Source organism: Aythya ferina, assembly GCF_964211825.1.
Source record: "Aythya ferina genome assembly, chromosome: 11".
NCBI classification, from domain to species: Eukaryota; Metazoa; Chordata; class Aves; order Anseriformes; family Anatidae; genus Aythya; species Aythya ferina.
This window is the reverse complement of record NC_140307.1, coordinates 14,916,157-14,942,982: the sequence shown is the minus strand read 5'-3', so window position 1 is coordinate 14,942,982 and position 26,826 is coordinate 14,916,157. Positions and strand designations below refer to the sequence as shown.

The following is a 26,826-nucleotide window of genomic DNA, read 5'->3' as shown; positions in this document are numbered from 1 at the left end:
CACGCACCCCATATGCTACAGTTAAAAATATGTACTTACATACTTTAACTAGCTAAAAATCTACAGCTTCTACTAGAAAAATAATTAACTAATCAGTGCTAAATACTACTACTTTTTCTTTTTTAAAACATTTTTTTTTCCTGGATTTCTCTTTGAAGTAATGAAATATGAAGTAGTATGCTTTAATGATCAGAACAACAGGGCTTGTTCTCTTCAGTAAGCAATTAACAGGTTCATACAGATGTTACTACTTGAGGAGCTTAAAGTTACGAAATGCATCCTCTACTTACATCAATGCTCTGTTTGGTGCTTCTGTAAATAGTAACAAAATTAGGTCCGTCTGCATCAGCCTGAAGGAGGAAAAAAAAATACAAAAAACAAAAAACTAAGCCTACAGCCAGTTTCTATTCAATTAATAGAATGAATTGAATTATTTCTCTACACACACAACAATTACTACCACAGTGAAAGAAAACAGGAAAGCAATGAACCCTTAGGAAAAAGACTTCTCTCTTCTTAAAATACACTATTCAGGCAAACAGTATGGGTACTCACAATGCTCCAAGCAACATTTTATTGCATATAGTTTGCGAAAGTTCAGCTGCCTAGGTACAGTATTTTCTTTTATCTTACATACAAGAGATTTAGACTGGAGCAATCTATGCTTAGTACTCTGTCAGAACCAATTAACTTGTTTTGCTCTACTCTTAACATTAATGACAAAATTTTAATAATAGTATCCCACTGGTCCTGAGACCTGAGATGCCCAAGTATTTACATGCTTTCTGAAAGACATTTTTCTTTCTTTAAATAAATCTCAAGAGCCACCTACCAACTTACTACTCCTCAAATGCTTTTAAGCCCTATGAAGGTCACCTTTCACTTGAATAGGCAAAGACCATCTCAACTATTAAGTTTCACAAAGGTACTACTCTGTATTCTTTACAGAGAAGAATGCACACATTTAGCTTACACAATGATTTCAGTAGCTGGGTTAACTTACAAAGCAAGCACTATATGGATGCACCAGAGAGTAAAATGAGATATAAGTTGAAAACTGGATATTTGAGAGAAAGCCTCGGACAGTTTTAGATGCAAGTTTTACAACAAACAAGCAGGAAAAAAAAACAGACCCACAAACCATCTCTCACAGGCTAAGTACGGAAGCCTTATTTTAGTTCCCAAATAATCTTAGTTAAAAAGGTATTGAAACCTTAATGTATTCCATTTTCAGAAGATGTTCATCTGTCTTACTTGAAGAATTAATAATACAAAGAGGATCTCCATTTGAGTCTGCAAATCAAGAATTAATCTAGTTATTAATTGAAAGTATTTCCATTCACAAGTTTTCTTCCACCCATTGAATGCCTCTGTTCTATTTTTAAATTATATACTACTGTTGCTGAAACTATCAAAGGAAACACTTCTTTTCATAGAGGAGCTGCAGATCAAGCACTATCCTGTGAAATGCTGTATTCATGATTACTATTTTTTAATTGTCAATTTACTGAATCTGTTTAATTAAACTAATTGAAATAAACTTAGCACGGTCCTGCAAGAGGATTCAGAACTGGTAAGTTATTTGCATTCCTACCCATAGTTTTACATTCCTGTCTTTATTTATATATTCTGTAATGTACTCTTCTACTGTAAGTACACAGCTACTTCTGTTATCACTTGAGTACCGCTTCAAATTGGTACCTCACAAATAAAGAAGTATTCTGGATTTCCAGTGCTGCCAGAAGTAGCAATAAAGCACAGATTAACAAATTTGAAGTTTTTACAACTTAGTAACTGCTCATCAAAACATGCTGAACAGAAAGAATACTTCACAGGAATGACTTTAAGTAGGCAACTAACTATATTTGAGCTAACTCTAGCAACAGCAGTAGAACTTCTTATCACAGGAGACACTTAAACTGAATCTGAACTACAGAGAGCAGGATCATGAAAATAACTTGGCACATAACCTCCCTTTTCTATTGTTTGTTTGTTTTTATTATTTTGTATCATAATATTATTTTACCATAGAAATTTACAGTATGCACTATACTTACTATGCACCAGTTACGTAGAATACTTACCAGTTATTTCAGTGCATCTCATAGTAATTTTTTTCAGGTATGCTGCTGCGGTCAATTCATGATCTCTGATTTTAGTTTTAGTTCCAAGCTGTAGCACATTTAGAATATGTAATGGATACCTCTCCTTCTGAACCTGCCTCATCAAGGTTATTACTACCTTGAATATAGAAAAGGAATTGAGTTCACTATGTCAGTAAAACTGTTCAGAGAACATGGCATGCAGTTATAAGCGGACATTCTCTCTTCAGCTAGACTTCAGAAGTGGTATTAGTCTAGACAGTTTGCTTTTTTCTACGAACAGAATCTGTAACACCTGTTTGTAAATATTTTTCCCCTTCTGTTCACACAGACATCTATCTTCAGAAAAAAGATATACATGGATAATTTTATATCCATAAGTATCTTTGTTACTCAGCTGCTTGTGCATTTTCCCTGTATTTCATCTACAAACTCACCTTCAGTCCTGTATCCCTACAGGAAAAATATCAATTCTAGCTTACCTATTTTGCTACTAAAGCCATTTTGTTGCTTTAAGAACCATACACCTTGTATAAGGCTACATAAGTGCAGAACATGTAAAACAAAGTCTGTTTTTCCTTGTGAGATGTCAAGCCCTCTATATATACAAAGTCACATAACACAGACAAATTAAAACAGCTAAATAAAGGTAGCATTCTGTATATCATTCTAGACTGAAAAATCTAGTTTTTCAGTTATTTTATTTTCTTTTCATCAGTTATTACCCCCTTCTTTCAATAATTTATAATTACAGCCCACTTCTTCAGATAAACAGGTTTGAATACTAGAACCAGTAACAAGTAAGTTTTATAGATAGATACGTACCTCTTTAATTTCAAAATTAAGCAGCATATTGACTACATCTTCACTTAATGCTCCTTTCCTTTTGTCAGACAGCACTCCTTCTGGAACACTCTTATCCTGCGTCAAAACAGATTTCTCCATTTCTTTGGTTTTACCTGCAGCATTCAATGAAGTGGTTAACTTGCCAATTTGCTACTATTTGTTTAGCTCAAGAAACAGATCCAATTCTTTTATTCATTTAAATGGCTTAAATTCACCTGAGATAAGTTAGCAACATTTCCACAAACAGAGCCTTTAACTTCAGAACAGGAAAAGAAAGTAGAAACATTCTGGCAACAAGGACACTGCCATCTCAGTACCTTGTCACCTCCATTACTTTTTAGCTCCCACAACCACCAAATTCTGTCTTGCAATACTTTGAAGCACAAACACTGTCCTTGCAAAATTAACAAGAGCTTTTTACTTGCACATCATACTCAGATCTAAGTCTGCTTTCCATATAACACATGATTTTCTTTATTCTTGAAAACTAACTTCATATTTGAGACAAATTTTCTCTCTCACCTTCCTCTTGCAGTACTGGCTTTGCACGAGCTTGTTTATCTTCTGCTTCACCAAGGTTTTCTGTCAGCACTTTGAGGAAGACATTCAAATCCTCTTGACTTACTGCAACCTACAAAATTGCAGATCAAAGTTCTCAGAATGAAAAAACAAATAAACAAACAAACAAAAACTGTTTTTTAAAGTTGTAACTAGCTATCAAAGCAGAACAATGTTTTCTGGCAAGACTAAAGGTGCTTAACTACAGCTGTTCTGTCAGCAGCATCATCCTTTGAGGAAAGTAACAATGAAAATCTTCTAACTACTTACGGTTAAAGGACTATGAGCTTAAAGAAAGTTATGACTTCTTAAAGCTGTATCAATATATAATGCAGCCTTTAGAGCTTTCAATACTTTGCTACGAATGATGTGCTACCTTATGGCATTTTACTTCCAGTTTTGCCAAGAGATAACTGGTATTTCTTCTACAGTATGTTGCCACAATACACAACTATCCTGAGATCATTCAAGGGAGACTGAAAGTTATGCAGATGAGTTACTAAGGCAAATATTAGCATAGATTTAACTTCTTCTCAAAAAGATACCTTTTTTTTTTTTTTTTTTAAAGGCACTGAAATAGACACGTTTAGAAAAGTGAACACAACAACAAGTGATATAAGTTTGTCCTGCCTTATAGTAAGGAATATTCAAGACTCCTTGACATGCCTTTCAATTCTCTTTTCTCTTAGCACAATAAATGCACACAAGGGGGCTAGATATTTTATATGACACTTTTCAACTTCACTATTTACAAAGGTAGGTTAAATCCAGTTAACATCCCTAAAAAACACTCCACAGCTACTAACAGCTTGCAGTTTGTTCCACTTTTGTGCCCAGAAATAACATAAAGCTTAGTCTTACATTAGGTATCATGAGCTACTCACCACTTTCTTTTCAAAAGACTTACATTCATTGTATCCAGATACCCTGTAATCTCCAATACTGGCAATTTGTGAAACCAATCTGCAGCTAGATTTCGATTCACAGACAGGCTCAAATTAATAGGGTGAAGTATCTGAATGTCCAGATGAGATAAACTTGTCTCCATAGTGATTCTTAAAACAAACGAGGAAAAAAAAAGTGTCGGGGGATGTTAGAAGTTTATCATATTACATTTTCAACTCAATTATCTTTAAATATCAAGTTTAATCTCTCTTTAGACGTACATAGCTTCCTGAGCAAAACAGTATCTTACTTTACTGCTCATTTATTTGCCCCTAGGGTAACAGGTTCATATTCTAGCACCAAATATTTGACTCTTACCAACCATGACTTCTAAACAAGTAGATTAATATCTTACTAAGTATTAATATTAACAATTAGCTAAGACATTACACTTGGTACAATGCACTTTACCTAGATAGTTTCAGCTTTGTCAGCTGCACATCCATTTTGTCAACGACCGGAGGGAGCAAACCACCTTCTGGAGACACCAAGCTAAACCGGTTCTGAACCTTAATCAAGCCAAGGTCTATTACTATAGCATTGAGGGAAACTGAGGACTGAGGAATGACTATTACTGGTGCTTTTATGTGAATGTCCATAGCAAGTCGAAAGCTCCTTTGAGCCAGATCTTTTACGCTGGTAGCAGCCTTTTCTGCAGCTTGGACTGTAGCAGCACTCAGTGCCTCCTTAGCTGTCTGAAAGTTGTTCAAGAAGGTCTAGAAAAAAAGAGTTGAAGAGCAAGCAGAAATAGAGCTATAAACAGTTTTGTTTTCAATTGCAACTACTCTCTCTTATTACAACACCAGTCACAACCAACATCAACCCCAAGTTATGCTGCCTATTGTGTTAAGTTTTCCCTGGGGTAAGACAACTGGGTACTTTCTATCATTACCTCTATTACATGGTCAAAAATGTACTAACGAGTGATTTTTGAACCCGTCTTCTTCTCCAGCTTCATTTGTGGCAACAGTCTTTTATCTCATTACTTTATGGGGACCCACATTATTTGTAGAACCCCTCTGTCACCAGTGAACACTAATACTTATTAAAGCCAGTACTAAGTGGCAAAGAACCAACTAGGGCTTAGCCAAAGAAGCCAGTATTAGAATATTTGACAAAGAGATAAGTGATTTGCAGTGGTTAATTTGCAGTCCTCATAGCATCAAACCTTGCAGAAAATTTTGTCTCTAATTCTACTTCTGATATGTTTGCATAAGCAACGAATTCAGTTTTTTGCTGAAGGTGGGTGTGAGAACAGGAATGCCTTAAAAGCACAGCGGGGAAGAAGGAGACTCAGAACACCCCCCCTTCAGAGTAGTAGTTTTTCAAATTCAAACCAGTTACGGTTGGTTTATCTGAGTTTATTAGTAGTACATACAGAAAATTAAGCCTACCCTTTCTCTTTCAGAAACTTAAGCTAATCTTTATACCGAGATTGCAAGCAGGGAAGCATAATTGAAGAAATCAGCACAAGTCATACAAAGAAAAGACTTACCAGCAGAGACATAAGAAATTTGTGAAGGTATACTATTTGAATACAACCAACTCTCAAAGATACGGCACCATCCACTTTTGACATATCAGTATAGGCTTCTCCCTCAGTAGCATATGGATATAAAGTCAGACTGAAACTGAAAACTTCATCTGCTACTATAGATACAGCCTAGAAAGGAAGAAATAATATATTTCAGCCATCAGTAGCTTCTACGAAGGTATTTAATACACGGAAAAACTGAATATATTGTCAGACTATCAGAAATACTAATTATATACGACTTTTTAAAAAACATCTATTTAGACATCCATGCTTCACCATGTTTACAGGGAAAGAAGTGTTCACATGAAATCATTTTCAAGAATACAATGTGTATTAAATTTCACTTGTACACGTAAAATTAACGAAGAGTCAAATAAGACTTAAAATCCTATAACTGTACTTTTTTATGAAGGGTCCTTGAATCAACATCTGTGACAATTATGTCTTTAAGTCGAGCAAAGAGTTCCGTTTGACTTGGCTGAAGCAGAAGAGATGAGTCAAGGCCTGTGAAGTATAAGAAAAGAAATGGCAGCACTGCATAACAGAAGTAGCACTCACTTTCAGGGTAGGGTGGACAACACAAATAAGGGAAGTGAGGGAAGGTCTTATTACATTATTCTTAAATCACATTGTTACAAACAATTCTGTGTTAATCTTGCAGTAATTCAACAAATATTACAAACCCACACATGCATGCATACATACAAAAAAAAATTATTGATTTTCTCGTTTCCAAATAAAATAAGTTATTTACAGCCTCTTCACCAAGAGGCATATGCACTACAAATTCTATTACATCCAAGGCAGGATAATTAGAAGTAATTTCCAACTACCACAATTTCTCCAAAATCAGAAAAGGGGGAGTGTTTCGTTTGTTGCTTGTGTGTTTCTGTTTTTGTTTTTAGCAACACATTAAATCACATCTTTAAAAAAAAAGTATTTTAAGTTCCAGAAATTTAAGTTCAGGGGGTGAGGGTAAAGAAACACAACCCAAAACAAGAAACCCGAACAAAGCCTAGGAGTTCAAAACCAACTGAAACAGTTTTAAAACATATTAAATAACTCAGGTGCACACACACACCAAAAAACTACAAAATCTAGCACAACATGAGAAGTAACTCATAATCAAATTCCTTCAAAACTTCAACGCTAATTCAATACCTTAGTAGTTGATTATGTTTATGCAGTTGGAGACCAAAACATTATGACATAGTAAAGGACTGACTCTGGAAACAATACTACAAGCCACATTTGTTCCAAAGCACAAGAGAAAAAACCATGTGCTGAAAATCTATATCTTAACTATCTTTCAGCTCAATTATCAGCAGTTGCTTTGAAAATAAAATACTTAATTAGTAGTACTAACAATGAATTTAATACCTTGTATCTTGATCTCTGCAATATTCTTTTTTTCATCACAAATATTTAAACAGAAGGCATCCAGCTTGGCAAAAAGCTTGAAGGCAAAAATGTCCTTATCCTTGGAAGGTCTGGTCACTAAAAATAAGACAAAGGATCTATTTTCAAGGCACATCATGCATGTTTTCAGTCAAACTCCTGAGAGCACTGGAGGGCTGTTTTAGTTTAGTTACTGTGGTGTTCAGATGATTCAGTATTGTTTCCTATCGTTTCATTCATCACCACTAGTATATAACAGCTATTGTTCTATCTTAGAGAAAGAAAACTCCCTCTGAAGCCAACTCTATTGATAAAACATGTCAGTATTTCCTTGTTCATCTGTGTCTAGTATCACTCCCACCTAGTGTTAAGTCTCTACTGATACTTTTTTATTTTTTTAAATGAATGGTAAATGCTGCTGTAAGGAGAATAATTGCACAGTACTTTTAATATTAATTCAGCAGGTTCACAGTACTGTTTTTTTCAGGTTATCAAATGTCCTACTTCAAGACCCCTAGATATTAACACAAAGCTTCAGCTTGTAAGAAATAGCCATCCTTGAAAACCTTTTTCAGGCAGCCAACATCTAGGTTTTCTGAGAGCAAGTATTAAGGCTGTGGAGGTTAAGGCGAGGTCAAGCACAAGTGTCAAAAATGACCTATGAGGGATAAACCAGAAACCATCAGACCTCACCATCAGACCGCACCTTCACTAACCAAGGATAGCAAATGTTAATACAAGAGCTTAAATGTTTATGGATGTTGTTAAACAGCAGCAGCTTCTCAGTGTGCAGTCAAACCCAGGCCATTTCAAGTTAAAAACAACTCTAACCATGACCATTCTTCGCTAAACATCTCATTTCCAGTTCATGTGATGCTTGACTTTTGCACTTTGTGTTGAAGGAAGTGCAGCTGCTCCCCTCGATGTCCGTTGTTTTGACATAAATACATTTTTTGTTCCAGCACTCTAGGAACAGCAAGATTTTCATTAGGCTGGCAAAGCACTTTACCACTTCTCAAGTATACTTAAAGCCTGGAGAGCCACTGCAACATAAGCTTTGATCCTCACCCTGCTTTACGAAGTTAATCAGATTTCTCTAGGATTCGATCCTTTTGTCAGCATGCAAAACATCCACCCAGACCCATCATTTTGACAAACACAAAAATACCTTTCTTTAATCTAATGTCATCTCGTTGCTTTTCTTCTTTAGTTGATGTCTCTCTACTGCTTTCATCCCCAGATGGACTAACAGCCGTTAGAAAACTGACAGCAGACATAAGGGCTTCTGTATGCAGCAGAATGTTTAATGATGAAAAAGCTACCTGTTCAAAACATGAGATTCCTCATCACAAAATGTAACTAACAAGTAGAAGAGCTGGACTGAGGTGCAAAAGCACCCTACGGAGCAGAAGTATCTTAGAAACAGAAAAGCCATACGTGTTACACCAGCAAAAAATTACAAAGGAAAAAAGCTTTCTGTAAAGCAGGAAAGTGGTAAACTCAGAAAATAACTGAACCTGACAACAACTCAACAGCTCTGTTAAGCTATTACCTGGTTAGTACAAAAGCAAAGTGACAAAATGAATTCAGAAGCATTAAAAGAGGGGAAACTCATTGTAACTTGATGACTAACAGAGAAACCCATCTGAATTAAGGCAGATAGCAGTTAGGTACTTAACCTCAGCCAGGATTCAGTCTTCTCAAGCACTATGCTCTGTGAAACCCAGACTCCTGCATGCTCATGCCAAAACCCAGTACAACGTAAAGGGTAAGTGGCAAATGGCTGCTACATAGATACTCAGGATAATCATTTCTCAATAAATCCATTAAGGGAGCCCAAAAGGTGAAAACTGCCTGCACTGTAGTTTAGCAAAACTTATTACCACTTGAATTGGTTTGAAATTGGAAAAAAAAAAAAAAAAAAGGTTCAAATCCAATTCTTACAAACACAAGTCCTACTGAAGAGCTACAAAGCCAAAACCTAATCATGTAGGGAAAGCTGAGTTCTCTAAATATCAGCACTCTTCCATAGGGTGAAGTCAGCCAATTCAGCTATATCTATCTACCCCAGCACCTGTGGAATAAAACTGTCACCCCCCACTGGGACTTCCAAAGCCTTTTCTTAGGAAAAAAAAAATGCCAGTATTAACTGGACTTCCCCAATGAAATCTGTAGAAACTGTAAAACTACACAGTTATATTGACAACTATTCAGGAATATTTCAGTTGTTGTGCCAGAAGAGGTCAGGCAAAATATTTGCAATAAAGTACAAAAAGCAGAAAGATGTCTTTTGAAGAAATAAGTCATATTTTTCTTATTTGAGTTAATAGGTCATCACACTATGGAAATAAAAAAACGAGTTGTCAGTTTCCAGAGTTACTCAAGATACTGTTTTTCCTTAGAATGAAAACTGACTCAAAAATACACCATTAGTACAAGAGTCAAAATTTAACAAGGTAGGTACATACTGTCTTATAAATTATTGCATTAGAATAAGATGTTTTTAAGTTCTTGCTCTGGAGAGTGACAGAAGTGATAGAGGAGAACAGTATCACAAGAAACTCCTCAATCATATTTCAGAAATAGAACGTGCTCCCCTCCCCACCCCACCCCCCCCCCCAAAAAAAAAAAAAAAGTCACTCACAACTGGATTTAGACTTCTTAAGAAATTTACCCAAAGTGCAAATTACATAGCTCGCACAATACAAATACTCTATTTGACAAGAAAACAAAAACCTCAAGAACCAATATATTTTCCCCAAAGCAGGCATTTGAACTTTATTATTTCACACAGAATCACAGAATTTCTAGGTTGGAAGAGACCTCAAGATCATCGAGTCCAACCTCTGACCTAACACTAACAGTATTGCAAATGCTTGAGAAGATAATGCACTCTTACATTGTTTTAATTTTATTCAGGAGCTAATAACTAGACAGCTTTTCTCCATAGTTAGGAAATAGACTAACATACTTCTCTAAAACTAAGAGTATAAAATATTCAGCTGCTTTGGATCTCTACGTCTCCCCTGGTGCAAGAGGAAGAAATAATAAAAAAATTAAAAAAAAAACAGGAAAGCCAAAAAAAACACCATCAATTCCCCACTTCTAAGCAAGCAAACCAAAGGAAAGCTAAAAAAAAATCTGCAGGCACTCACTTCAATCTTCTGTTCAGTGTTGTCAAAAGTTGTCTGAAAGTGTGGACCATTTCTGTCAGCCTGAAATGAATGATTAGCATGTAGCTTGTTAATTCAAACCACCCACTGTGCTCTTTAGAAGATAGAAAACAATCCACTCTCTCAGAATAGTAGTTCTAAGACTTGATCAAGTACAGAAAAGTTAAAAAAAAAAAAAAAAAAAAAAAGAAAAAGTCAACCTCTAGAAAAGCTTTATCTATACCTTGATATATTCCACCTTCAGAAGGTCCAAGCCATGTTTATCTGAGGAACTAATTAGATGAAGGGGTGTTTTTTTGCCTGTAACATAACACACAAAATACACACAAAAAATAGAATATTTTTTCGTTTTTTTTTCAGTGAACCAAAGGAATTTGTGCCTTGAACAAATAAGCTTTCAGTACAGCTTGTTAAAATATGTCGCACTGCCAAATACATAGCATTAGTTTCCCTTTGTTATGTCTAAAACATAACACCATTTTCCTTCTCCATACAAACCTATTTATTTATCTAACAAGTACTAACATGACAGTCAAAAACTATCAACTGTACAATTGACACAAGCACTTCCAATGGAAAGTTGTATAATAAGTACTGTGCCTGCGCAACTGGAACAATAATTGAATTTTAGTGAGCACTAAAAGACAGGAGAGAGACTGATTCAGACTACAGAAACTATGTTATTTACTCCTCCTTCCTTACCTCCAATTTCATAGTAATCCAAGCTTATTGTCTTCAAATATGATACAGCTGCTAAATTATAGGTTTTGACTGTAGCCTCTGTCCCAAGATGCTTCACATCAAATACAAGTACTGTTTCTTCAGTTTTTTTTTGCCTGGTGAGCTCTAACAAAACCTGAATGAGCAAGAAATACACAGTAAGGCCATCTGTTCATATATTTTATTTTCTTTGCTCAAAACAATAAAAGAGTACTAATATTAATGCCTTGTGAATATCTGATGGTGCGAGGCAACTATCTTACAGACCTTACAGGTCTTGCTCTTCAGAAGTGACCTGCCCGGGTACTTGCTTTGTTCTACCATTGTTTGTGTTGTTTTTTTTTTTCTCCTTGGTCAAATTGTGTCTGGAGTGCTTTCGGTAGAAAATACTAGTTGAATGAATGGGCTTATTAATTTTTGGTTTTTGCGCATAACACACAATTTTTTTTTTGTGCGTAACACACAACTCATACACACAATTGAAGACTGTTTTATTTACACTTCTTAGAAATAACACATACACTTAGAAATACATATATACATGTGTATTGTTTCTTTAGTGGCTACGTTTTGTGTGTCCATTAAACTTGAAATAGAATAATGTTTTTTGTTATTTTAAGTAGTCTATATATAGAAGATTAAGGTAGAATTACAGAGACATACCTCTTTAATTTCAAACTTCAACTGAAGATCTGTCAGTTCCTCTTTAGCAGGCTCCTTATCTCTTATTTCTTCTCCCTTAATCAGTGTCCTGTCAGTTTGTTCAGAACTTTCTTCAAAATCAAAATATTCTTCTTCAGAATCTACAGAACAGAAATGACCTCCTTCTTAGTGAAGGATAAGCTTATACCACAAACAGGGGTAAATCTACTGCTCTGTTTCCGATTCCAATATCATTTCACACTGTACAAGCTATTTAAACCTAAGCTGACCAAGTAGTTTTCAGATCTATATTGCTTTCTTCCCATTAGATGAAGATGAGAAAGTGAAAAAAAAAAAATTAAAGCTCTGTTAAAGCACTAGAGTTAGGCTGTATTGTTAGATATTAAAGAATCTATGTAGGAAAAAAACAGTTCTAAAGTAAACACCAAAGAAACAAGTTTCCCATATTCCAGTGTAGTTTCTCCCTAGAATTATGAAAATGAACAGTCAAATCCACAGTATGAATAAATTAATTTGCTATTTGTTCTTCTAGCTCTGCATTTACTGAAAAAGGAGAGCTTTGCTGATGTGAAACATTTCGGACAGTACATCTGTGATGTCTGTAACAGTATTTCTGCCACATGCTGGCTGCTTAAACAAGTACATGTGCTTTAGACTTGTTATTTATCTTTTCCACATGCCTGCCTTAAAGTCAATGTCTTAGACTTCAAACTCTTTGAGTAGCAGAACCAGCAAATTCGTTTTTGACTAAATCAGTGTAATTTAATTCTCAAACAGGTTCGTCACTTCAATTCCCTAAAAACACATCTCATGACATTTGGATAATTAAACTGGATTGCTAATAACAACCGAATGCAGTTTTTATTAATATCTCACTCATATTTGAAGAGGTTACTTATGCAGACAGAGTACGAATTCATCTCCAAAATAAGGGTTTTGTTTTTTTAAAAATAAAGTTTCGTATTCTGATATAACAACAGCATCTTAATACTCATCTTATGCAGTGATAGTTAGATACAACCATGCTCATCCCTAGTATCCTTATAACATGTTTTAAGAGCAATGATAGCTTGGAAATGTTAAGTTATTCCATAAACATTGGCCACCTATTTTTACTAAGGGGCATGTACGTTTTCTTACCTGACACTATTTCTGCTAACAACTGGTGGGTATTAAGTAACCCTTTATCAACAACAGGAATTGCAGGAATCACTGCTACCTACATGGAGCAGAAAGAAGAAACCATTATTTTGAAGTTCATGTAACATGGTATCCTCTGTGGTATTTTCCACTGGTTATGCATCTTTCAACTGGCCTTCCTCATATTTCTTAGAAATATGCGTTTCTCCAACACTTATACTGAAGCCAACAGACAGTGATAAAGTCTCAGGTAACCTTATTTTAATAAGCCCAGCATGTTCTGATATTAAGTTGTATTGGCACCACTCTGCCTAGCTCAGATGGACAACAGATCTCTTACTTTAAATGAAAAAGAGAAAGGACATTAGCAGGAATTCACAATCACTTTGTGTCTTCTTATTTATTTTTTAAATTTCAGTTTTATTAATTGTAGTTAGCTTACCTTTCTGCTTGCGATTGGCATAGATGTCTTCTGAGGTAATGGAATGCTATCAATCAGATCAGAAATTGCCTTGATTTTCTTGTCAGAGAGTCTGATATGTACCAAAGGAAGCCCTCCTGACACTTTAAACCTTAAAAAAAAAAAAAAAAAAAAAGATTCACTCCAAGAAAAAAAAAAAAACAGTACATATCAATTCTTCATTTAAAATGTTACTAGTAACTATGCTAATATATAAATATCATATCACATCACAGTAAAGCTAGTGAATCTGTATTAAAAATAGGTGTTGGACTCATTAAAATGACTTTTTTTAGTCAGTAACAAGTGAAGGTGACTACAGAATCGGTAGAGAACAAAGGGTGTTTAAAAAGTAGTAAGCCAACTATTTCCTACATTAACATGTTACTAAACCCTTGCAGAAGATATATTTTTCTTCTTTTCTCTAAATACACAGTACTTGAAGTCCTCTAAATATTAATACATTACTTGGCCATCCTGCTGTCTTTTTCCACCATCGATTTTGCCAGCTGTACATGAATATCCATAGGCTGTAAAACATGCAAAGTTGATGGATGTTGAAAACGAGCCTTCTTCCAGTCTTCACCTGCAAGTATTCAATCACCTTAGATGAAAAACATTGCCTGCTAATTGCTCTAATGCATTGTGCGTTATCAAATGGCATCCCCAGGAAAACTTAAAAGAACCCACTCACAAATTGAAAAAGCCAGAACTATTTAGGGTGAACTATTTTAACATTTTTAAGAGCTTTTCAATATATTTTCAGTATTCCTTAACACTATATTAACTTAGCAGCCTTAACCCAATTCCACACTAAAAGACACATCTGAATATAAAGTTTTAAAAAGTAACCTAGCATTTTGGTAACTGTAAAATATAAGTACAAATTAAATATTACTACGGGCAACTTTAGTACATTTTCCAGAGCATTAAGGAAAACGTAACAGTCCTACGCGTTTATGTTGCTCACTGGCAAAGAAATAATACACCAGTCTCAAAACAAAAAACAAGCAGGTGCTTTAAGAGAAATTAACATGCAAACTTTTCTTAGTTGAATACCTGAGAGCAGACTATTACAATCTTTTACATAACTACTATTTTTTCTTTGCTATCTTTCTTTAAAAATATTTTTACTAATTACAGGCAATTATCCTCAATCAATCCTTTGAGTAAACAGCAACTATGTTTTGTTACCTGCTCTTCCAAAAAGAAGTTGTACATTTTTTATTTCCACGTCAAACTTGTCATAAGCTTTGTCCATTATCTCCTCTAAAGATGAAAAGCTAGAAGCTTGACTACTGCCTTGATTTATGCTGTTCAGCTAAACACATAAGGACAAAACAAAGTTAAGTCTCAAACTTACATATATTTACATGCTATTAATTCTAGTGAAGGTGAAAAAGACAATTCATAGGAGTTTATGATTGCCATTTGGACTCTTACAGAGATGAGATCTTTATTTCTTTAACACTTCACTCACCAAGGATAGATAGAATATTTTTTTAATTTCTCCTCATGCTATCGAACCGTTCAAATTCAAGTAATGTAAAATTAACTCTCGTTATTAGTTTATTGCTGGAGTACAACCAAAATATTTACTTGGCTAAAATGAAGTTAAAAAATTGTCATTTTTCCGTTTTACAGGAACAAGGAAATGAACTTTCAAGCTCCAAGAAAAAAAAAGGTATTTTATTTTATCTGTTAAAGATACATCATTCTATAAAAAAAAGAAAAGGGTAAACATTCACATTTTGCTGAAGACATGGAAGATTAAAACTACTGTGATTATGATTCACCAAACACAGAAATATTTTATTGGTGGACTAACTAGTAAAACTATGTCAAAAGACAACCTAACAGCTCTGAATACTGAACACACTGAAAACAATGAAACCGCTGACCCCAACTGATTCTGTAGTAAGCATACGATGTGAAAACACATTCAAAGATGACCACCTTCATCTTCTGAAAACCATACAGTTCCAAATGACAGCTATGTTAAAAGAAGAAGAGTATTTTCTTCCTCTGAGTTTATAAAAGATCGTTTATATACCTGAAATGTACCAAAGTCCAAAATCAGCAAATCTGAATTTTCATGGTAGAAACCTGTCTGTGGAACCACAAGGTAGGAAGGCTTCAGATTGATCTTCAAGTCGAGGACCTTCCTCATTTCGATAATATGAGCTAATCCTTAAATAAAAGGTACATAAAAATTGAAATACTAGTCACAAGTAAAATAGTTGTTCCAGACCACACGTAAAGAGATGTTATCTCAAAGACAGGGCATCTTGAATGAGGTCTTATTTTCATACAAGTTTATTGTTTTCATAGAATCATAGAATTGGTTTCCGTAAAGGAAAATTAAAATTTAAAAATTAAAGAAAGGCATTTTCCCCCCTAAGCTGAATGCTTCTCCCCACAAAGCATCCATTAATCCAAGTCAAAAGAAAAAAATCAACAAAGGAAAAAAATTAGTCATTCCATTTAGCCACCAAACCACACACAAGCAGTTTTGCAAATCATATAGAAACATTTTATGATGTTGATATATACGTTTATGATATATAAACATTTATATTTTATGAAATGACTTCATGTGAGATACACTTTATCTTACCTGTAGCAGTTCTTTCTTTGATTTCTTCCAGCTTCATTAACGTGGCTGATGTTAATCTTTCAAGATCCATTCCCTTACTTGTCTGGAAGAACTCTACCATAGCATTTATTGTTCTCTTTTCAGAAAGGAGACAGATACAAGAATTATCAACATATACAGAAGTCATTCAGTTAAAAAATACAAAATAGATCTTGACTGAGCAAAAAGAATTAGAGCAACAGTAGAGAAAGAGAAGAATCAGAAAAAGAGGGAATAATTTTGTTAACTACTCACTGCATCATATTTTATTTCCACAGGCTGCGATTCAATACTAAGACTCTGATCAGCAGTACTATCTTCAGGGTTAATATTAAACTCTATGTTAAGTAAAGAAGACTTGCTATCCCCTATGGAAGCCACAAGAGATGGTACAATGTTTTCTTGTCTCAGGCCTGTAACATACCAGTTTTCAAGCTTGGCTTCCACCCTAAAGAAGATGAGAAGTTAAATATTATATTTAATTAGAATACAGAACACAGTTCCATCTAGTAAAAACAAGCAAGATGAGAAAGGCTTTGATAAAAGAAAACAAAACCAACCTAGCTTCATAGGACTAACATACCACATGGTTAAGAAATTGTAACATTAACAGATTAGGGAAAAATATGTAGGAAGCAAGTTGTTCACAGCAAGACAAGGACAGTATTATATTTTTACCTTCTGTCATCTGCAAAGTGGAGTAAAAACTTTTAGCTCGTATTTACTGAGAAAATCAATTCCAAGAGGAAATAGGTAGAATATTTATACTACAGGTAAAAAAGTAGTAAAAATGTTAACCATTACTTATTGATTTAAAAACAATTTATGGGCTTGGTTTGGAGCAAATGGATACCCTTTACTGCCAGCTTCCTTAGGAACAGTGGGAAGCAAAATCAGCAGAAAAATGTCTATGAAAGAAAGAGCAATTTGGTGGTGTCCACATGCCTGATTTCATTCATATTTTGAAGTAACTATTAGACATAAAACCAGTCCTAGGGTCCTGGTTCGCTACCATTGGAATTTATTGACTCTTTGGGCATAATTGAAGTCATAAACCTGACTTTATTGAGATAACCTAATGATATTTTTCCAGAAAATTAAGATCAAGGGTATTTTTTCCCTACTGTTCCAGTCTTGCCAACTAAATTATATGGCACACTTTGGTAAAAACTTTTTCAAAGCTTTTTTTTTTTTTTTTTTTTTTTTCCCAGCAGAGTCCACACTTTTAATACTACCCCCAAAAATGCTTTCAGCAAAATTATTTCCACAATTAACAACTGAACTGGTGATCTTATGCATCAAGTCAAAATATAATAGAACTGCAAATCAAAGTGTAAAAAAAAAATGCACACAATCTCATTTTCTAGCCACTGAAACATTATTCCTTGACTGTGTAACACAATTTGTGCTCAGCATCTCTGATGTGCCCTTTGGTAAGGGGGACAAAGGTCTCAGCTTCCCCTGCGCTGGTTTATCTCCTACCCACAACATACAGACATAGATTTTCTTTTCTGTAGGAAGTATCAAGCAGCACATATGGTAGCTTGGCTGGAATGTAATCAGCTCAAACACTTCACACTGCTTAAGCATCAATTCCCAAAATATTCAGCACTTCAACATCTGGATTCAAGAAAAAGATTACTCATACTCACACAGAGCAACAAGTAGGATTCCCTTCTTCATTCCCTCCAATATTATTTATCAAATCAACAACTTTTAAAATTATCTACAAGGACTGAAATATCAGAGTCCCTGTAAACATTACAAGTCAACATATAACATCATACAAAGAAAACTACCCAAGCAAAAAAAGGTTAGAAATTTGAAAAAGAAGTAATGTTTCTACAAAAAAAAAAAAAAAAAAAAAAAAATCAATCTAATTACTTAATGGCTTGTGCTCCCGGGCGTTGTGATATTTTCGTACTCAGATCAATTATTTGTACTTTAAGAGTTTCTGCCACATTCTTGTCTTCTTTAATTGTAAGAGAAGTGCTTAAGAGCTTCAGTGTCACAACATGAGCAATGTACTAGTGAGAAGGACAGAGAAAACTGAAATTAGTCATCTTGATCTGAATTTTTTTTTGGAGCTCGTAATTTAAATCCATCTAATGAAATGCGGAATTGCAACTATTCCAGTAGCCATACATCCTCATGCAGGAACCTAGCTATACATAACTTTCATTCAACCCTCACCAGTCAATTCTGCAATATAAAATAACTTATTTCAACAAATGCTGAGCAAATAAAATCTGTATTTCTTTTTACGATTCATAGAGTTTAGGCTGTGAATCAAGTGCAGATAAGCTACACTCCGTAGAGAGCTAGCAAGACAAGTAAACAAAATTGTTATAATCACACCAAATAACTACAGTTTAGAAGTATTGCATAAATGCCTTCATTCTTCCTGCTTAATGTCAGGTATCAACCTTGTCAAGGATGCGTAAGCCTTTCCATGTACCATTTGTGACTACATCAATCACTATCTTGAGAATCAGATCATACTTCCCAATTCAATTTGAAGCCTGCACATTTCTATGTGGTATTGGCAGAGATGAAAGCATCTATACACTTTACATTTGTCCAAATTAAAAATTGAAGTTTTTCTACAGAATTGGGCAAGAATGCATGAAACAAAAGAACACAGCAGTACTGGGCACAGTTTAGGTTGTTCATCATCTTTGCTGGTAACAAGGCACGTTGCTGTTCTTCTCTTTTCAATTTAACTAGAACAAAAGTTCACACAATCATGCAGAGGCTGGGATTTTGCCCCTCAAATAATTCTGAGTTTCCCTGCCTACATGTGAAGCACATGTAGGCTTACAATGACAAAATTTAACACATACACGCAAGGGTGGAAGACTGGAGCATTCAGTTAGGTAAGCAGGCGAAAATTGACAAAAGTCTCCTTGAAGGAAACAAAGAAGTGCTTCTCTAAGTGATGAGCAACTAGAAGCAGAGCCACCAGTCATGTTCAGATTTAAAACAAGAATGGTAATAGCACTGACTAAAAATAGCCATACTGAGAGAAACCTTAACATTAAACACATTCTCTTTGTCTCCTTTATAACTTTCAACTGATAAACACTGCGAAGAATACTATACCAGCAAGTTGATATTTTATTCCTTTGCTTAACAAGTGAAAAAATATCCATCACAAAAGTGTTGTGTTCTTTTTTAAATATACGCTTTTCTAATTTTTGCTTTCCTTCCTGTTGTAGAAACAAGCATAACAGGTATCTTCGAGCACTTCTTATGAGAACAAAGGTTTCAACAGGAACATAACATGATCCCTCTAACAAAGGCATCCCAGGAAGTGGCAAGAATTTAGGTGAAACAGAAAATAATCACATGGTAATGTTCACCTTTATACAAACAACAACTCAATTATCAGAATAACTGACTTCTGGATTTACAGAACAGTCAAGACAACCATACAGGCTAGTTGTTTTTTGCCACAACAGGAAGCAAGAGATAAATGCTATTTTTTTCATTCTTCCAGTTTGGTACTCCTAAATCACTCCACATTAGAGCTATGAATAAGGCAAAACATCCAAGAAAACGTTAGCCATTCTTCATGCTTTCTAACTAAGTATGTATATGTTTATTTATCTTCTTTATATTCTTACATAAATTTATATAAGATTTATATTATAATTTATATATAATTTATATAATTTATATTCTTATATAAATTTATAGATATTTATATGTTTATATATATATATATATATTCTGTACAGATTTTATTTTTACCAACACATTCTTTAGCTTAAGAATAACGTGTCTGAAAGTTGTTTTTTTTGTCTGTTTGTTTTTAAACCACCCTTTAAGAGTCATTTACCTGTTTTGGTAAGGAAAGGTGATGGGAGCTGTCACTATAACCGATAGCAGTAAAGAGCTTAGCTTTCTCTTCTGGTGTCATTAGTTCATCAATAGCTTTAAAAAAAATATATATACACTTGAGTACAGCTAAAAACATGAGAGGAGAATTGGTTATGGTTCCTAACTGAAGTTCTGCTGACACAAAGCTCATCTTCTGCTTCTCCATACTGCAGTATGTTCCATATTATAAAATAATAACCAGCCTTCATATATGGCATTATATACATAGCAGTGAAATCATTTATTAGACTACCCATAATTTCCAAATACAAAACTAACTTTGAGTACTATTAGAATACATCTCTCATCCCGACAGCAATCAACAGATTACAGTATTTCACTTGATGCATATCGCGCTACAGCTGTAAACTCGATGTTCTTCTTATTATAAAGTTCTAAAATACTTATAGCCATTTCAGAAAAGGGCCGTATTTCTCAACTCAATAGTAAGTAACAGTATGTAATACTATAAAATAGATCTATGCTGTATGGCACTGTCTATGCCATACTCTCTTCTGTATAGTAGCAAGGAAGATATATTTTAACTTGCTTCTTTATCATTATTAAAGTACATAGTAACTTAAAAATCTATTAAAAAGTTAGTATGTTACACTTACTTTCAGGTACTGATGATTCTTCATCTTCCTTTTTTCTAGATTCTCTCTTACCCCAGAAACCACTAAACCATCCTCCACTTTTTTTTTCACCTTCAGCGGCTTTCTTCTTCAGTAGTTTCTGTCCTGATCTTATCGTCTACAAACCAGACATTAGAATATGTAACTAATTATTATATATGGTTTTTTCTGTAAATAATTCACATATGCATGCATGTATGTTGAATAGATATCTTAGAGACAGCAACATCACACCTGCAAGGGATTAAGATCACTGACTCACCAGACAAACAAAAAGAGGGCTGGGGGGCAGGGAGAGTGGAGGGGGAGAGAATGCAAGTGTGCGTTACTTTGGGTGCCCTTACTCTAGCCATTTCACTAGCATTTATACTGCAAAAAGGCAGGAACCATATGAAAAGAGAATGAGTGGGGATACAAGAAACAATTACATTCCTAACATTACAATAACAAACCTGATGACCGAGCCTGTACAGCTACATATATTTAGTAATATTTATTTTTTTCTTATATCGTAGTCACACTTTCTATTTGCATTAAGAAAAAAACTCTAGGTATGGCCACAGTATCTCAAAAACAAGCAACATCATTACTGGTTTTTCATGTTATTTTATATGCATTCCAGATGTGTTGATTTCCAAAATAAAATGCGTATTTTATCTACCTTTCAACAATTTTATCATAGTTATTCTTTAATTAGACTGGCTATCCACTTGAAAAGGAACAGAATACAGATAGTATGGAAACAGTTGTATATGTTTGATTCAAATACCTGCAGAATCAGTCTCAAAATAACAGAAGTCAAAGGAAGAAAACAATCACAAAACCCTGAGACAATCGCCTGAATGGTACAGAGTACACAGCAGAAACACTGTGCGCACACCATGTTAAGTTTCAGGGACTGGTATCCAGTTTGGAAATTGATTTACTCCTGACCTGTAAAGACTGGCAACTTGCCTTCTCTCTTCCCCATCCAGTCATTTGTCACCACTTTTTTTTTTTTTTTTTTTTTTTTTTTTAAGATTTTATCATGATAATCTTATTTGAAGTGTTAAAATAAGACTGAACAGAAATTGTTTCTTACCTCAACTTGTGCTTGTTGTCTTGCTAGGATTATATTGAAGACATCAAGCTTTCGTTCTAGGTCCTGTAAAAATGTATGATGAAATCATTTGCCTCTCAACAACACTTAGGAGATGCTCTCCAATACAATTGCTCTACCAGCCCCTTCATATTTATACTCCAATTTCTTCCAAGACATGCTCCTTTCTTTCCACGGTGTATCTCCTGCCAAAGTTCACTAAAAGGTGATGTTTGATGTCAGACAGACTGATTTATTTATTTTTTTTTAATAATCTTGCACTTCAGTAAACACGTCCAAGTTCATTACTCTGCAACTAAGAGAGGCTAATTTAACAGCATTCCACTAGAATTCTTTCCCCTATAGGTTACATTACACTTCTGATGAAAACTTTCCAGAGCTCTTCTGCCCTACTGAAACTATCAACCTTGATTACTGTCATGTACATTTGAAGAATTATTTAAGGGACCAAAGCATACCTTCTCTCCAGAAAAACATCACATACCTGAATTTGCCTCTGTGTTTCTTCTGACAGTTTACTCTGTGTCAGCTTATTTTTGTACATGTTCTTATAACTCTTCAGAAGCTGCCTGTGTTGTTTCATGTTACTCCATGACCACATACGAGTACGTCTTCTGATGTGAATTTCAAGAACACTGTCACCCGCATATTTCCACCTACAACAATTCCCCACTTGTGAGCAATTTCCTATTTCATTTTGTGCAAGGCAACTTCAACATTGCAGAGGATGTAGCATGTTAGTATGCACTTTGTTCACCACATCATTTAAGTAACTTTGTTTATAAAACTTTTAATGGTTTCAACATCACTTCTGAAAAAGACTGATGGATTACTTTTAATGCCTGAAGAACTATAAACTGACATTCTCTATTGACTTCTGCATGTTTACAAATTTGGGCTGTAATAGCACTAAGTACAATTACTTGATGCTGTTTGTCAAAGCGCTTAAGTACTCAGAAAGAGATCCATTAAAAATTATCAATTCAAAACTAAGAACTAGAATTAGAGTTGACATACGTTTCCCTTGTAAAACATTGCCTAATATTTTCTTCAGTCATTCTAAAACTGCATTCTAATCTCTAGAGCAAACATTGGCTTTTTGTCAGAGATTCTGGGATCAAAGTTAGCTTTCAAGAAATTTCCATCAGTTATTTATTTCTTTCACGTAATCCTTCTATAAACTATTTTTTTTTTTTAACTTGGCTAAGCAAAGCTATGTTAAAGTTATGATACATGCAATCTCATTTTAAAACTGTATTAACCACAAAGGAGAATGAAAAGCCTGGAAAGGACTATAGCATCTCCCAAAAAAATGCATGAACATATTCAACTTACCATTGTCTGGCATTTTTATGGACAGATACGTTTGGCCTAAATCTTCTGTACGGTGCATTGCGAACCATGTAATCTACAGACTCCAGAAGGTCTATCATGCTGAGGTACTAAACATAGGAAAACAAGCTTCTTGGCAAAGGTTCAGATGCCATTCCTTACATGCAATGATTAAAATACATTTATATGTTTACCATGGCCTTCAGTACTCCCCAAACTACACAGAAATGTAAGCCTATGCATCTTCATTAGTACATCTAAGTAGACTAACAACTGTACCTATTGTTCTCAGAGGACAACACCAGCTGAATTTCTGGTCTCCTTGAAGAACAAAGTACATGTATCATTGTTCCCCAGCAATCTAAATTAATTCCTTGATAATTCAGCGGGCTTTGTTGTCAAAGACAATATACACCATTCATTCCCATCCTTGCCTCTCTTCAGTTATAGTATCAGCTTATGGTTTTCACAGTTAAAGCAAGGTAAGGGCTAATCAAAAGAATGATTCCATTCTCTGTGTGAAGGAAATGCTACTGAAAGTGCTGTCCCCAGAGGGTCCACAGATAACAGAGTCAGAGTACCTGGATCTAGTGGAATGATCAACTGTTATGTAGTGAGAGAAGGACTTGAGACTTCACCCCAATTACTGATACACATTTCAGTCCATGCACCTATAAATGTAACTCCCAAAGAACACCATTTTTCAACAACAAAAATACCCTACAAAAAAAATGCTCACATACTGAAGTAGGTGATAACATACACCAAGCCAACTTACCTGTGGCTTAGTGAGTTCAATGGCAATTCTCTGTACTTCTACATTACAATCAAGCTTGGGAGTTTTCAGTTCTACTTCTGCAGATGGGTTGATATAGAGTCTTGCAGAGGCTGATACTGGTCTAAAAACTTAAGAAATCAAATTATGTGTATATTTACAATCAAAATACATCTTAAAAGTACTTAAGTGCACTGCCTGATACATCAAACTTCATAGGGATAATGCATATGCCCAAGACCCATAGAAACAGCACGTGATTCTTACTACAAATGAGCTTAGTCCAGCGTTAGTCAAAGAGAAGATAAGCTCTGAGATCACAGCATGGCTCGGGTTGGAAGGGACCTTAAAGATCATCTAACTCCAACCCTACTGCCATAGGCAGGGATGCCACCCACTAAATCAGGTTGACAAAGGCCCCATCCAGTCTGGCCTTAAACACCTCCAGGGATGGGGCATTCACAGCTTCTCTGGGCAACCTGCTCCAGTGCTTCACTACCCTTACAGTGAAGAACTTCCTCCTTATGTCCAGTCTAAATCTGTTCTCTTTTAGTTTAAGACCACTCCCCCCTGTCCTATTGTTATCTACCCAAGTAGAGTCCTTCTCCATCTTTTTTATAAGACCCCTTTAAGTATTGAAAGGTTGCAATGAGGTCTCCCCAGAGCCTTCTCTTTTCCAGTCTGAACATCCCCAGCTCTGTAAGAGATCTTACATTAATCTGTTAATGTGACAGAGATATTAGGTTTTTGTAAAATGAAGCTACTATGGGCCTGCCTGCATAATCAGGTCAGACTAATTAACATACTCAAAGCAGCATATATTCATATAGTTTACTTACTATATTGGTAGTCTTGAGACTGGTTACCGCCACATGGAATTCCTCTTTTCAGCTGATCCTGTGAAGAAATATGATACTGTCTAATAATTGCTGAAAGGTACTAATTTTGGACAATTCCCTACAGTTTAAGAAGACCAACTCCAATTCACATGTTTTCTGCAGGAGTTTTTTCCCCTTCTGCATTGCCAAAAGGCATATTTAATATAGCACAAGTACTTACGAGTGAAAAGTTTTAATATACCTTTTTTTAAATAAAACAGATTAAAGTTTCTCTCTTCAAGGGGAAGGTTAGTACAGTTTTCATTCAACTTTGTTTAGAGGTTCATGGAACCTCAAAATCTTTCAAAAACCAATGTGTATGAACTTAGAAATATCATAGCTCATGTGCATGTTCAAACACCTAGCATAATAGATCAAGCATACTGAGAATAAATATTCATAAACTACCTCTTCTCATGTTTAGCTCATAATGAGGCCACTTAAGCCTTCCCGTATTTCATGGGTAAGAGGAAAAACTAAAGATAGAAAGAAGTCAGGAAAGTAATGCAACAGCCTGAGAGGTCTCAGAAATACCATGCTAGAGCTGAGTCTTCGTTCAGAATGAAGTCTGTTTGCCGCTACAATCTTTCCACAATTTATTGAGAATGCTGTATTTGATGCTACCCAAACATTTTAGCTAGATTCCAAACTGCAATGGCACAATCAGTTAAAACAGGAGACATGCTTTTAGGAAAAAATATGTATTATTGCATGTATTACATGAAAGCAGATGAAATGCTTGTTCCTGTCATATTTTACACAGTCTGTCAACATTAAGAGTCGTTTTTACATGGAAAATATTTTGCAATTATGAATTTCTTCAACCAATTCCTTTTCCCAGTTCCTTAATTAAAAACAGCCTTGCATTTTATAAAAAGGTACATTTCTCATTAAAAATATTTGTATTTCAACTTATTTTCTGTCTACTGCTCCACAGTAATAAAAGCTAGCTTTTCATTAAGATTAAGCTTGTAACAGCTAATCTCACAAATAGCCATATGCTCACGTTATTTAAATATGAAGACTGTTGTATGAAAGTGACAGATTGCTATGGATTACACAGCTTATTTTAACTACAAGTCTGACCAATGAGCTACAATAATAAATACGATTTCTGGATAATACCGTTTAAAAGTAAGACTAAAATGGCCTGTCTGGATAGAAGGTCCAGCTTTCCAGGAAACAGGCTACACTATGAACTACATATAAAATGTATTCAGGTCTTTAATACAGGGAATGCTACTAAAAACATGTTATTTGCTGTTTATTTAGTTTATGTAATTGTTTTAAAATTGTGAAACAGAGAGGACTTATCAAGCTGCTGAAAGGATTTCCACAAGTAATCTTATGCCCATTCCAAATTCCAGTCTTCCCCCCAAGTTTCTTCAAGTCTTCTCAGATGTGTTCTGAGCTGCTTCCTGCTTTTCTTCTCTTCCCCTTCTAGACACAGGGCCATAAAGGTTGCCAAATTCACCAAAGCACAGAAAGACGACTAATCACAACCGATAAAATTTTAACTCACAGAAATGCTGCATCAAAAGCTGCAGTTATGACCTCAAAAGAAATGCCCCATCACAAGACGCAAAACATCCAAGTGACAAACCCAGTATGCAATGTGACACTAGTACACAGTGCCAAAACTGCTAAGGATTTTAAGAACTAGAAAAACTGCAAGTGGTGAGATGCTTTGAGTTAACGGGTGATCAGAATACTAGACACCATCTGCTACGGTGGAATTGTTCTGCCCTCAACCCTCAAAGAAAAGTTCACATGCAGGACATACCACAGGCTTTTGAAACAGGGAACTCCATTTTATAGTCTTGGAGAGCCAAGCTCCCACTTCTTTCAAACATTATCTGTTAAGAACTCAATCGATGATGTCAGGTAAGCCAGTGTTAGATGGCCACAATACCATCTGCCCACAAGCATGTGAAGCACTGATTCACCAAGGAGCTTTTCCTGTGCAACATGTGCTAGGTGACCCTGCTTGGCAGAGGGGAGGGGCATGGGGGACAACTAGATCTCCAGAGGTCCTTTCGAAGCTCAAC

The 26,826-nt window shown here is 35.1% G+C and overlaps 1 protein-coding gene across 3 annotated transcripts in view; it reads right to left on the bottom strand.

The window, feature by feature from the left end:
* VPS13C (vacuolar protein sorting 13 homolog C) overlaps positions 1-26,826 on the bottom strand; it is a 90,104-nt gene that overhangs the window by 48,327 nt on the left and 14,951 nt on the right. For all 3 annotated transcript variants that reach the window (XM_084531649.1, XM_084531650.1, XM_084531651.1), the window contains 30 exons: positions 24,740-24,797; positions 23,904-24,031; positions 23,129-23,235; positions 22,278-22,449; positions 21,776-21,838; positions 20,677-20,812; positions 20,019-20,113; positions 18,062-18,204; positions 16,433-16,625; positions 16,160-16,274; positions 15,596-15,732; positions 14,737-14,863; positions 14,011-14,128; positions 13,525-13,654; positions 13,083-13,161; positions 11,943-12,082; positions 11,262-11,415; positions 10,783-10,859; positions 10,542-10,601; positions 8,555-8,708; positions 7,369-7,485; positions 6,389-6,492; positions 5,947-6,114; positions 4,863-5,167; positions 4,414-4,561; positions 3,471-3,579; positions 2,928-3,061; positions 2,085-2,241; positions 1,214-1,293; positions 291-350 (listed from right to left, as the gene is read on the bottom strand). In XM_084531649.1, the coding sequence (XP_084387775.1) occupies positions 291-350; positions 1,214-1,293; positions 2,085-2,241; positions 2,928-3,061; positions 3,471-3,579; positions 4,414-4,561; positions 4,863-5,167; positions 5,947-6,114; positions 6,389-6,492; positions 7,369-7,485; positions 8,555-8,708; positions 10,542-10,601; positions 10,783-10,859; positions 11,262-11,415; positions 11,943-12,082; positions 13,083-13,161; positions 13,525-13,654; positions 14,011-14,128; positions 14,737-14,863; positions 15,596-15,732; positions 16,160-16,274; positions 16,433-16,625; positions 18,062-18,204; positions 20,019-20,113; positions 20,677-20,812; positions 21,776-21,838; positions 22,278-22,449; positions 23,129-23,235; positions 23,904-24,031; positions 24,740-24,797 (3,768 nt within the window). The remainder of the gene's footprint in view (positions 1-290; positions 351-1,213; positions 1,294-2,084; positions 2,242-2,927; positions 3,062-3,470; positions 3,580-4,413; positions 4,562-4,862; positions 5,168-5,946; positions 6,115-6,388; positions 6,493-7,368; positions 7,486-8,554; positions 8,709-10,541; positions 10,602-10,782; positions 10,860-11,261; positions 11,416-11,942; positions 12,083-13,082; positions 13,162-13,524; positions 13,655-14,010; positions 14,129-14,736; positions 14,864-15,595; positions 15,733-16,159; positions 16,275-16,432; positions 16,626-18,061; positions 18,205-20,018; positions 20,114-20,676; positions 20,813-21,775; positions 21,839-22,277; positions 22,450-23,128; positions 23,236-23,903; positions 24,032-24,739; positions 24,798-26,826) is intronic.